The sequence below is a fragment of the Homarus americanus genome, unplaced genomic scaffold, assembly GCF_018991925.1.
Source record: "Homarus americanus isolate GMGI-L3 unplaced genomic scaffold, GMGI_Hamer_2.0 scaffold2539, whole genome shotgun sequence".
NCBI lineage: Eukaryota > Metazoa > Arthropoda > Malacostraca > Decapoda > Nephropidae > Homarus > Homarus americanus.
The window spans coordinates 3,058,249-3,071,963 of record NW_024725489.1 but is presented as its reverse complement, the minus strand read 5'-3'; the positions used below and the strand labels follow the sequence as shown (position 1 = coordinate 3,071,963).

The 13,715-nt window shown below is 37.1% G+C and overlaps 1 protein-coding gene across 2 annotated transcripts in view; it reads left to right on the top strand.

Moving 5' to 3' along the window:
* The window catches only part of LOC121864988, a 42,513-nt gene that overhangs the window by 4,496 nt on the left and 24,302 nt on the right, over positions 1-13,715 (top strand). The window contains exons 2-3 of one of the 2 annotated variants that reach the window (XM_042364248.1): positions 424-448; positions 8,601-8,853. In XM_042364248.1, the coding sequence (XP_042220182.1) occupies positions 424-448; positions 8,601-8,853 (278 nt within the window). The remainder of the gene's footprint in view (positions 1-423; positions 449-8,600; positions 8,854-13,715) is intronic. The other variant, XM_042364247.1, reaches the window with a different exon arrangement.

Genomic DNA, 13,715 nt, shown 5'->3' with positions numbered 1-13,715 from the left:
AGTACCCAGAAGTCACCCCAGCCAAACCCCATATGTCACCCCAGCCGAGACCCCAGATGTCACCCCAGCCGAGACCCCAGATGTCACCCCAGCCAAGACCCCAGATGTAACTCCAATGTAGTGTGAATTGGACATGTGTGTACATACCTGTACTGTACATAAATTTAGGTGCAGAATCAGCAATCACTTTGTGTAAGTTAATTGGTTTTGTTTTTTGTTGTTTCTTCATTTTATCTTTATTTTTTTCTGTATTTTTACTTTATTTTCATAATTTGCTTATTTAATTTTCAGTAAGTAAGCTTATTACATTTTTTTTTCTGTAATTATTTTATTTCCATAGTTTTTAATTTTTCCTTATTTTCTCTTTATTTTCTTTATTTTATTATTTCATTTACTGTACAGATATTTTTTTCTTCTTTACAGGTGAACATCACCAATTTATGTACAGGTACTGTAACTATTTTGTAATTTTAAGTACATGTACAGAATGAGAATTATTGTTTATCTATTTTCGTTTATTACAATTACACTGTACTGTATTATGTTACTGTAGTTGAAATACATTACCTGTATAGGTGTTTCATTTTCATATTTCTTTTATCCTTTTGCATGCATATTTACCTATATCATTTACATTAAAACTGTGTGACAACAATAATACTATGTATTTTACAAAGACCACCTGTGGTTTGGAAAATTCTATAGTCCGGCACTGGTCAGGTCCAAAGGGTGCCAGATTAGGGAAGTTCAACCTGTACTTAGCCAATCAGCGCACTCACGGTAAAATAGCGTTAGTAGGAACCTAGCCGGTCACGGCAAAATATCCACTACATTCAGTTTATGGATGTACAATTTTCTGGTTGAGTCCAGGTTTGGTTTGATTATGATTTATAGAAAGATATACCCTGTACATCCGACAGTGATCGATGGTTAGGTTAGTGCTGACAATGCCTGACACTGATTGATTGTTAAATTAGCGTAGAGATGTTAGGTTGGTGTAAATTTTCTTTTGGTCCAACTTATAAGAATCCTGCTTGTTTTTTAAATTTTATTTAAATTTTTTTGAGAAATCTACTTGTTTTTTAAACTAAATACAATACAGTCTCTCCTCGACTTACGACATATTCGACAACCCGGACATACGACGGCTATGGTCGTATAAAATATTTTTTCACATGTACTTGCGAGTCCCGATGTTAGTGACCGTGCTGTGTACTGACAAAATTTTCGTTTGTAATTCCCTTTAAAATGGCTGGCAAGCGTAAAAGTGAGAGTTCTCGTGGTGCTGAGAAGAAAAAGAGACACCCATTTTAGAATTTCTATGTATTTTTGCCTTTTCGACTTACGACCTGGTCGTCGGGACAGAACCCCGTTGTAAGTCGAGGAGAGACTTACTGTAATTGCTAACAAAACTTTAACACTTGAATTTGGGGTAACAATTACTAATCAAAATAGTTAAGCTACATAAAATTGATTAGAGTAAACTTAATGAAATTTAAGTTTAGTTGAAAACATTAATCACACTAAACTACCTTAATAAAATTCAAGGTTAGTTGTTAGTGCTTTGTAACTCCCGTCATAAAATTAAATATTGTGCTAAAATTGTGAAGCTTATTATAGTAAATTTTTAGCCTGGCAGCTGTGGTATTATGCCTGTATATTAAAGCAGGTAATGGATCAATAAAACTTAAATTAGATGAAAATTAATAATCAAGCATTTTCTCTACTAAACCAATGTCTTTGGCACTTTTGTGAGTCAAAATAACAGCACCGAATGATGTGCCATTTTTATAAGAGTGAACCACTGAGTGATGTTGCACAGAGTATTTTTTCTAGTTTAGTAGTACTCGCTGCTTTATATGGTAATTGTTAACAACAAGGGTAAAGGTGGAGGAGACCATTGGCACCGGAAATTACTTATGGAATTTAACCAAAATTTCTGGAGATACGTACTCCTATTTGCATGACACTGGGCATGAAAATGGGACCTAACCCTACCTTACCTAACCTACCTAACATCATTAACTTCCTAACCTGTGCATCGTCATTTTGACTTTCTTCCTATCATCAAACAACATCTCTAGAAAAAATAAACAAATTCAATCCAATATATATCATAATAAACATGCCCGATGAGATCGTCGTTGGTTTCTTAATGAGTAAACAAAGACTGTAGATGCTCCCGCATAGCAGATGACATGAACTAAATCATTGCCACCACGGGAGATCTGACAGTGTCATAATTGCAGTAAATAATTTATTTTTTTTGCCTACAACGGACATGGAGATGCAAAATTACTTCCGTGTGATGAGTGTTTGTGTTGTTTTTACCCCATTATTTCCTCCTCCTTTTATGCCTTGCCCATTAACAAGTAATTTATGATTGAAGGATAGGCTAAAAAGAAAACAAGATATATTACAATGTTGTTGCCCTGATTTTATTACTCATTATCATCCAAACTTCTGTAAATTTGGTTCAATTCCATTATGCCTTTCTGGTGCTAATGGTATCCTTCACCTTTACCAGAACAATGATAAATCTAAAGAAGAAAAGTTATTTCATACCACAAGAATAAAACAAGTCAGATGTAGGAATAGCACTTGTCATATTCAAGAAAAACTCGGGGAAAATTAAAAGGAAAGTAACATTATCTTCCTATGCTGTTAATGACTTAAGTTTCTATATCGGAATCCTTTTTTAAGAAATAACCTTCAGTGGATTTTGACCATCCTGCTACAGATGATGCTGCTTTTGTCAGTGTGCTGTAAAATGTCTGCCTTTCTGTCACGAACAATGTTAAAAATGCATCTGCACAGCTTGCATTCAGAATTATCATTGTCTTCCTTTTTAAGTAAAATCCCATTGTTTAGCATAATCGTCTTTAAATGTACAAATGCATTTTTACATTACAGTAAAATAAATTCAGTATAGTGCCTGGTTATCCTTGCTTATATTATGCTGTCATAGGCTCACAGGGCAACATGAGGCATTGACTGCACTCTCATACTTGTGGTCACCTATAAGGCAGGTTGGCTGACTGAAACAATACATCTCTTAAACGGGTGGATATAGTGGCAAGCTGGAATTATTTACTCTTTTTTTAAGTCAACTTTTCAGGTCCACTTAAATATTAGACAAGGCAGTGAAATATTGTACTGTATAGGACAATCCCATACACACATGATTCATGACGATAGCAAAACTTTGATGGTACCCAAAGTAAAATATGCTTAGTGCGTATTTTAGTAACTATTCCATTAATTTTATATAAATAAATACAAACTCAGTGACAGTATAATGTCACAGTATTACTAAATACTCTGTGTTCCATATTACTGTACTGTATTATGCTTCTTAATTTTAAATTATATGTTACACAAAAAGCTATTCAAAGTTTTATGGCTTCATGGGCCTATGTGGCAGCTGGCGGCATAGTTCTTTTCATATACTGTACCACAATTTTATATAAACATCCTAAATCAAAGCATTGATGCTATAAATTACTGTACAGTACAGAATTCCAAAATCAATATACCGGTAGTGGAGTTGCGATAATTTGCGGGCTAGGTACCAGAGAACATTGAATCATGAAATAGCGAAATATAGTTTAATTGGTTTTAATGGAAATATATAATTATGTTCCAGCAACCCCAAAAATGCACATAAAGTGTTCCAAAACTGCTTTAATAAACACTAAGTATTGTAAACAATACTGTACATCGAAAATACAGTAGCGCAGAGATACAGTAAGTTCTCGCTTAACGTCAGGGTTACGTTACTGAAAATGCAACGTTATACGAAGCATCGTTAAGAGGATCAATTTTCCCCATAAGAATTAGATTAAATACGTGAGTTACATTCCCCAGCCTCCCTTTGCCCCATATACAGTATATATAGTTCTAAGTTTGTATTGGTACTCACCGATGGGCGGAGGTGGTAGAGCGAGTGTGTGGTGGGTAGTGGAGCGAAGGAGGACGGTGGGAGGGGTGGAGTATGGCGGGAGCGGAGGAGGAAGGAGGGAGCGGAGGAGGAGGGTGGTGAGTCACTGAGGCTCTGCGGCTGCCTCCTCCTCCTCATGTTCTGACTGGGGCTCCTCCTCCATTGTTGTTTGCTTCTCCTCCGTTGTTGTTTGCTCCTCCTCTGTTGTTGTTTGCTCCTCCTCCGTTGTTGTTTACTCCTCCTCTGTTGTTGTTTGCTCCTCCTCGGCTGCTTTGTGCTCCTTCTCGGCTGCTGACTGTTGTGAAGAAGCTGTTTCTGCCATCCCGCAACGAACAAATGAATTCAGTGTGTCTGCTTGGTGCTACTCTTCTTCTCCTTATAGATCTCCGTGTAACAACGAAGACTGTCCTCAATGCTGCATTGAACCTTTGAGCTGTGTTTTTTGTTTGGGTCGTCATCTATGAGGATTTGCATTCCTTGCTGGAACATGTTGAACGATTCTGCCATCCTCTTGGAAGTTAGCGTTTGTTGAGGTTCTTCTTCGTCGTCATCTTCAACGGGACTGTGTTCTGTTAGTTGTTGCAGATCTTCCTTAGTGAGCTCTGATTCCAACTCATCAAAGCCTGCCTGTCTAGTCAAGCTGAGGATATCCCTATTCACAGCTGGGACTAAGTCCGTGAATCCCGTAAAACTGTTGATGCACTCGGGCCACAATTTACGCCACTCATCATTCAGGCAACTTTATGAAACCTCTTCCCATGCCTTGCCAATTGCGTGGAGGATGGTGAAGCCACACCAATATTCTCGGATCGTAGGTTTATTTTCTCCGTCTGTAGCCTTGAGCAGCTGGGCCATGGTGCGGCGTAAATAATATGCCTTGAATGTGGCGATTTTTTTTTTTTTTCGGGGATTACCCCACCCGGGCACAGGTCACTGACCCACACCGGGGCCTGAGGGGGGGGCGATCGGCTGCATCAGTGCTGTTGTGTTGGGAGGCAGAAACACAACTTATACACTGTCCAACAAGTCGTCAAGATTGGGAGGATGAGCTGGAGCATTGTCAACGATCAGAAGAATTTTGAAGTCAAGGTTCTCCTTGGCACAGTATTCCTTCATTGCAGGGACGGCGTACACGTTCAACCACTGGCGCCGGTTATCCATGCCTTCTTATTTGCCTTGTAGATCATAGGAAGGAGATCCTTAGAGTATCCTTTCAGGGCCCGTGGGTTGGCAGCGCGAGAAATCAGCATAAGCTTCAGCTTGAAGTCACCGGCAGCGTTCGCACCAAACAGCAGCGTCAAGCGGTCTTTTGTTGCTTTAAAACCTGGTGCTCTTTTCTCCTCCTTGGAGATATATTGTACTGTAGGTCCTCTCAGGCATCCTCTTCCAAAAGAGACCAGTCACATCCATATTGAAGACTTGCTTTGATGATTAGCCTCCTTCCTGGATAATCCTTTTGAATTATGGCAGGAATGTCTCGGCAGCAACCGTATCTGAACTGGCAGCTTCACCAGTCATCTTAATATTGTGGAAGTTATAACGATGCTTAAATCGTTGAAACCAGCTACAGCTGGCCGTAAAGGTCTCTTCCTTTGATCCTTCACCCTCTTCTGCCTTTATGTCGTCAAACAAGGATCTGACCTTATGCTGGATAACCATAAGGCTCACAGGTGCATTGCATTGATTCTGGTCCTCCATCCACATAGCCAGCATCTTTTCCACTTTTTCTATCACAGACTTCTAGTACGAGTTGTCTAGTTGCACTCAGAGAAGAACCACTTCCAGGACGAACCTTAATCTTGTCAGCGTTGGTCCGGATAGTATGCACCGTTGTGGGGGTTAGACCAAGCACAGCGGCTATGTTCACAGCACATTCCCCTTTTTCAAATCGGGTTAATACATCCTTTTTCTTAGCAAGGGCAATGGTCTTACGTTGTCTCTTCACTAAATTAGCATCAGTAGCAATTGATGGACGCTTGGAAGCTATTTTGAATGGTTAGAGTACAGTTTTAGAGCAAAAGCACTTAAGTACACACGTTCCGCAAGTGAGGGCAGTGCACCGAGTCGAAAGAGCGTAGCACGGCCAGACAAGAGCGGGTGATGTGCCTTAGAAAGTAGTTCGTGACGACGCAAAACGATGTAGTATCGGATCACCGAGATGTTAAACGAATTTTTGGTCTAAAGTTTAGTGACGTAATACCGAAACAACGTTAAGCGGGATGACGTTATACAAGGACTTACTGTATTATACAAAACATAGTTCTATACAGTACAGTACTGTATTACATAAACAGCTTCTTCTGTCTCATAATCATCCTCTGGGTAACACCAATACACCAACATGAAGACAGGCAGGTGCCAGGTCTTGCTGGTTGGTCAGCTATTCGCCTATGTAAACAATGCACCAGGAGTTTAATACGACTCAATAACTCTTCTGGGATTGAGTGGAATTTTTATTTTTTGATAATGTTTCATTAACCTGGCGCCCTGTGAACCTAAATGCAGTGTGGTCCCTCAGTTAACGAACACAATTCATTCCAGAAGGTCGTTCGTTAACCGAAACCATTGTTTCAGTGGGATTTTGGGTACGCAATTGGTTTCAGCTCACCGAAAATTACATACAAACTAAAAATAAATTTTTACAAAATAACCAGAATGACCAATAATTGTATTGTAAAAATGAAAAATATGTTCAAGAGTCTCAAAGCAAGCAGTTTCTCCACTGAGCAGGAACACACTGACGCTAATTTGGTGAGTCAAGTGGCTGTTTACGCCGCCAAAAACTGTTCTTTGTATTTCTTCATTTCAAGCAATAATAGCAAATGACTAAAAAGTCTTGAGAAGACTTGGAAAAATTACTAATAGGCTAAATCCTTGATATTTACAGTGACCTCGCTAATCTAACACCTCGGCATAATTCTCATTAACGAATCACCATGATTCCTTCAATTCGTTAATCTAAAAAAAATTCGGGTTAACGGTTTCACGAATCCCACCTCAACATGTTTCACAGGACTGACCGGCAACCAGCTTTAGCATCAGTCCCAATACATTAATCGTTTTAGGCTTAAATTCCTTAATATTTTAGTAAATATCAAGAAGTTTATACTATTCAATAATTTTAAAAGTTTAATATTCAATTTTTTAGTCATTTTAACAATTATTGAACATAATTGAAGGTAAAGTGACTAGTTTAATGCGCGGCATCCAGCCTCTTAACACAGCAAACAGGCGTTAGTCTCTCTCTGTTTTCACTGGAGGTAACATCTTGCTTGAGACTCTCTTCAACTAAACGCTTTTTTCTGTGTTTCAAGCAAATTATTGGTCATTTTGAAATATATTTTACATATTGACAATATATAATGCAGTGCAGTGTTGATTTAAAGAAAATAATCTTGAATTACACCAAGAGAGCTAAAATTTTATGGGTGAAATGGTGCCATGGGGTGACTTCTCTTCCACCCCAATGCCTTCTCTTCTTCCCTTCCTCCACCCCCATTCTAAATCCCATCATCATCATCATCATCCAGGAGCCTTCTACATACACACCTCAAAGTAAGTGAACTTTTCTACCATTTTTGTTGAATTTAGGAAATTTTCGGTGAGCTGGAACCAATTACCCAAAACCCATTGAAACAATGGTTTCGGTTAACGAACTTTTCGGTTAACGAACGACCTTCTGGAACGGATTGAGTTCGTTAACGGAGGGGTCACTGTACTCAAATGGTAACGAATTTAAACCCTAAAAACAATTACTGTATTGGCGGACTAATACTACAGCTGGTGAGCAGGCGATAACGTGTTGGGGAAAATTCGTATGGAATTCGTTAACCGAAGTGAAGAATATTATGGAAGGTAATTCGTTAACCGAGGCGTTCGTTAACCAAGGGATCGCTGTAATATGAGAATTGTCGCAAAATTGCATACTTGCTTTATAAAGGGGTCGTGGGGTAATGTAGAACTCCTAGAGCAGAAGGGGAAGGAGAGGAATTTTCCATTCCTGCCATCTTTCAGCCAAACACTTCCCTCCCTTCATTTTTTTAGATATATTTATTAATTTCTGAGTTAGAGCATTGAAATATGATGTTTTATTTAGTTTTAAGTCACAGTAGAGTATTGAAATGATATTTCCTCAACTTTCTGGTTTCTTGTGTAAATAAACACAGTGGCAGTCGAAGCTTGGCCGTGATTCTGAACATTTTACCTCAAATTTAAAAAAAATCTTGTAATTGTGGTTTTGCAAATTTAAGAATGTGAATTTGTTTTTTGGGAATTTTCATGACTCCACTTTACCAGTAATTGATCAAGTACCGTATTTAGACCCAGACCAAATTATTACAAATATTGTTTACATTTTAGAAATTGTGCTGTGGATGGATATTTAAAGGGAAATGTAACAGTACCGTACTGTTTATAGATGGCTTGACTCTTGCAAGCCTTTTCATGATGTGATGTAAGGTGACCAGACCAGTACAGGTCCCTTGATTCTTAGCATTTAGCAGTTAGTGGGTTACTCTACTCCTTTGTCAGGATGCTAGGCCACTGTAGATTTTCTCCACCACTAGCAAGGGTATATATTTGTGTGCTCTCTTATTTTTCTTCTGTACTATATATTTTATTAGTTTGTATTTGTATAACTATGTTGTGTATTTTCTTGCAGATCACATGATTGGGCTGAGCTCTCCCCAATTCTTAGACCACTTAGAGAGCAATAGTGGTGTATACTTGTACTGTTCTGCTATCACTGCTCGCTTTCTACAAGCATCTATCAGACATCGCCCCCTTGACCCATTTGTCCGACCACTCCCTCCAGAGGAACCTGTGAAGATCACTGTGCCCAATGTTGCTGAAGAGGCCAGTCACCAACTTTGTGTCACTCTCATACCTGCAGGACACTGCCCAGGCTCAGTCATGTAAGATATATCACAATATCCATTCAAGTACAGTATTTTGTGCATTGTATTATTTTATGCCATACAGTGCCATGGAATATAGGGGTATGGACATTTGATAGAACTATATGTTTGTATGGATTTGGTTTCCAACTTTCCATTCCAAAACTGAAGAGAGATTCCACAAAGTGAAAAGAATTTTGGAATATAGTTTCTATAATATGATAAATATTTGGTAGTTTGTTGGTCAGTGAATTCCACCTTCAATGAGGACTTACTGTATGAGAGTTACAACCTGTTTTACTTACAAGTTTTGTAAGTGAAACACATCATTTTTAGTAATCTAGTTCTTGAAAGGTTTAACAAAGCCTAATTGAGGCATGTACTGTAATTATGATACAGTTTCTACTAAATAGAAAGTATTTAACACTCACTAGATATGGTGAAGGAAATTGTTTGCAGAGGCTGCCTAAAGTAATGATGGAAGTGCCTAAACTTTGAAATTGTTCAAAATAATGTGATTTTGGAACAACAAAATTTAACTGAGAATTTGTTCCCTAATACTGTACATTGGTGACGGCTAAGCAAAATGACACAATTAGGAACAATGTAAATAGAGGATTTACCGTGACCTGTTTATCATCAGCATTTCCTCTTGTACAGTTAATTGAAAAGCAGCATATGTGCCAAGCTTCACAAAATATTCTTAATTCAGTTTTACCTTCCTAGCGTTCTTTATGATGAAAGGAGCTCAACATTTGTCCTCAACAAGAGAGAACAATGAAACCCAATTTTCCCAGTACATAAATGATTTATGGATATTCACATTGCTTACAATTTTGTTTTATTGAGATGATACTGTATTTTTAATTTTATGATCTAGTGAAACATGTAAGTTTTGAAATATGATAACTGCTTCCTGTAGGCAGAAGATAAAGAACAAATAACATGGTAATAAAAACTTTACTTTTATGTCCTTCAACAATATGATATATAATTGATAAATACAGTTGTTTTTGTTTTCTTGGAATTTACATTTAGATAATATTGTTATTTTGGTGCCTTTTGGTGTGACCTTGCTAATAAAATTTTGCTAGTTGAACATATTCTGTGTTTGGAGATTTGATAGTGGGTTTCAGAGCTATAGTGAGTATTTTGTTAATAAGGGGCAGGGGCAGATCCAGGGGGAGGGTCTGGACCCCCTTTTTGTCAGAAAATTCTAATACTGTACTGTATTTTTCTTTAATGCAGTACTGCCATCTCTAGATTTACACATTTGTTACGTTCTTGAGAATGGCCGTGTAAATAAAAAATGTGTAAATCAAACTTAATTATCCCGTAAGAAATAAAGGAAATGGCAGGGGTTAGGGGAAACACTACCTAAATATGTTTTATTAACACTAATGTAATAATAATAATAATAATAATAATAATAAAAGCAAACTTAATAATACAGTACACTGAAGTAAGAAAATAGATTTTAAATGAAAATTTTTGCTAACATTTACGTTGAATGATGGCTGGGATAGCGTGCGGAAACTGGTGGTGATTAAGGAGAGGCGGGGGGTACTGGGGAAGGGAGTCATCTGAATCAGATGACAGAGCAGGTGATGGGGGAGGAGAAGTGGGAGCTTTCAAGATGCCAGATGTCAATGGGCTGAGGATCAGGTGATGTTACTTATTCCATTTTTGTAAAGGAGGAAAGCAATCAGGTATTAAACTGCATTGCAAGGCACAATGGCGCTCTTTTCAAGACCATGCTATTTAATTTTTGTTTATTAATTTAATAAGTGTTATTTAAAAATGTGCAAATAAAATGCGTGTAAATCGAGAGGTGACTACTGCATTGTACTCGGGCATTTTTGTGTAGTAAAATGTACAGTAATTACTATTGACCTCAGAATATCTCCTTATATCAAAATGCCCATGGTATTGGTCAGATTTCAAACATTTTCTAGGGTGGGGCTAACAGCAACCCTCCCAAAACACCCCAGTTGGGTGGGCTTGCTGTGCTTGCCATGTTTTCCCACCACTACCACTTCTTGGACCCCCCTCCCCCCTTTTTGGTTATTTTACTGAATCCACCCTTGGAGGGGACTGGTGGTGGGTGCTGGAAATCCAGTTCAGTATGTTAAATTTTAAACAGTGAAAGGTATGGCTATGCAGGTATATAGAGGCACCAAGACACATCAGTCTTTAGTGCCAACTGTCACATCTTTGTCTCTTTCTATGAGGGTAAATTGGATACTTAGGAGAGAGGCACTAATTATTTTATGGGTACCAGTTGTCAGTCTCAAAGGTAAGAGTAAGACTGGTTCCTAACTCAGACTAATTTTTTATATGCAATATATCTTTCTTCCAACGTTGTTAAAGAATAGGATTTCCATGATCAATGCAGCATTTGTATTAATATATCATAATGATGTCATAGTGATAGCCCCATTAGCCGGAACAATTGGTGCAGAACTGTTCTGGGGATGAGAGATTTCTGGGTAACAAAACAACTCTCAAACGTGGAAAAATCCTACATCCCTGGAATTTTTCCGGGATTGGGAAAAGATTCTGTGAGTCTAAACAACGTATCTCGCACGGACAGACACTATCGCACATTCTGGAATATTTCTTGATGCTGGGGAAAGTTTTCAGAGTCTTAAGAAAGTCTAAGCTACACATCTCATCTCGACTCTAAACTATGCATCTCACGATCTCATCTCCTATGGACAAACACTCCCCCATTACATATAGACCATGGGAATGAGCAAAAAATTAATGGCTAGTGAAAAAAATTTTAAATTTTTTATTCACAGCCTATGTTTTAATGGTGTTAGAAAAATTAATTTGACATTAAAATTATCCCAAATAAATTCTCTACAAGACTGTTCCAATAAAGGTTCCTTAAACAAAATATTTCAGCATGATATAATGATGGGGACTCCATTCTTTTATGAAATAACATAAGAAATGTTGATAATGGAGTCTCAAAAATTTATTCTAATTACCGTAAGTTGGAAACTTTTTTTGCCAAAATAATCCTGAATAGTTTATCCTAAAGTTTGGTTAAATAAACATATTTATTAAAACAAAAAGTCTGTGATACAAGCCGTCAAATGAAGGTATTTTTGAGGTGCTAGGTTCCCATCAAATGCCCTGTATATTTATGGTTAATTGTTTTAGAGAGATTTGGTACCATAATTTTCCTTAATAAATTCTATACAAGACTGTTTTAATAATAGACCCTTAAACAAAATATTTCAACATGGTACAGCATAATGATGGGGACTCCACTGTTATATGAAAAACTTAAGAAATATTTACATCGGAGTCTATAAAATCATTTCTATTTAAATTAGAAACACTGTTTTTTTTTTACCATTTATACACCATTTTAAATCAATATATTTTGATTTTTTTTTTTTTTATAAGTGTGTGCGAGGCATTAATGGAGCTGTATGTCACATCCAAGACGGTGTTTATTTAGGCGAACACCTCTGTATGCATACAACATAATTATGGTAAACAAAATACTGTATACAGGTTGTACCTCTCTAGTTCGGCATTCTGTGGTCCGGAAACTCCCGTGGTCTGGAACGATTTTAGTTTGTCCAATAGATAGCAGCTTTTTTTTTTTTTTTTTTTTTTTCTGAATTATTATTACAGGACTATTAAATTTTTGCCCCTCAGGCCCCAATGTGGGTCAGTGACCTATGCCCGGGTGGGCTAATCCCTCAAAAAAAAAAAAAAAACCAGCCGCGGGAAATTAAGGTTTGTTTACATCCGGCAGTTTGGCTGCTCTCTCTCTCTGCTTGTCTATACAAAGTACAACATTTAACCCTTCAATATATATGAGCAGTAAATAAGTGTTGCTTTCATATTCTTATGTAGAGTAATGACGATATGTTTTCACATGTGCGCACTTACATACATACCATTAATGGTTAGCTACATACAGTATATTGTTCCATTTATTAACATTAAATAACATTACAGGTACTTCAAACAACCATATTATTTTTTTTACATTAATTTTACTACAGCTAAAATCAGGGTCTTATTTTCTTCCGTTTTATATGTCGAACCAATCAGTCACTGGTTTCGTAAGCTTTAACATAAACAATGCCGGCAGCCGTCTCGTCTCCTCTAATATTCCACGTATTATTAATAAATTGTATTGTTAATTTTGCACACACATACATTAATTCAATAAAAACAAATTCAAAAACATTAATTAAAATATATATGAACAGTAAATAAGTGTTGCTTTCATATTCTTATGTAAAGTAATGACGATATGTTTTCACGTGTGCGCATGCGCACTTACACACGCGATCTCTCTTTTTTCTTTACCATTATCGTTAGCTACTTCTATTGTTCCATTTATTAACATTAAATAACATTACTTAAAACAACCATATTAAATTTACTACAGCTACAACCAAGGTCTTATTTTCTTCAGTTTTATATGTAGAACCAGTCAGTCACTGGCTTTGTAATCAACGAAAACAATGCTGTGTCATTTCCTCGTGTGTTTTAATATTCTACGTATTTTAATGAATTGTATTGCTCATTTTGCACACATAAACATTAATTCAATAAAAAAGACATTCGGTAATAAACAATAATGAATCTTTTGTACAGAGGAGAAATGACGCTGTTTGCACAATTATGCACGTCGTCTGCACGTTGGTGGGCCGTTCAAACCCGTCGAAATTCAAGTTTTCGCCTTCAAAATTTTTATTTATTTATTTTTTTGTGTTCTAATAAAATACGTTAAGAATTAAAAACTCGCGAAATTTGAGAAGCTACTCTACGATATTTAACCCTTCAATATGTCTTCAAAGAGACCATGATGCAGAGAAAGTTGTGCTAGTGCTTCCAAGCATAAG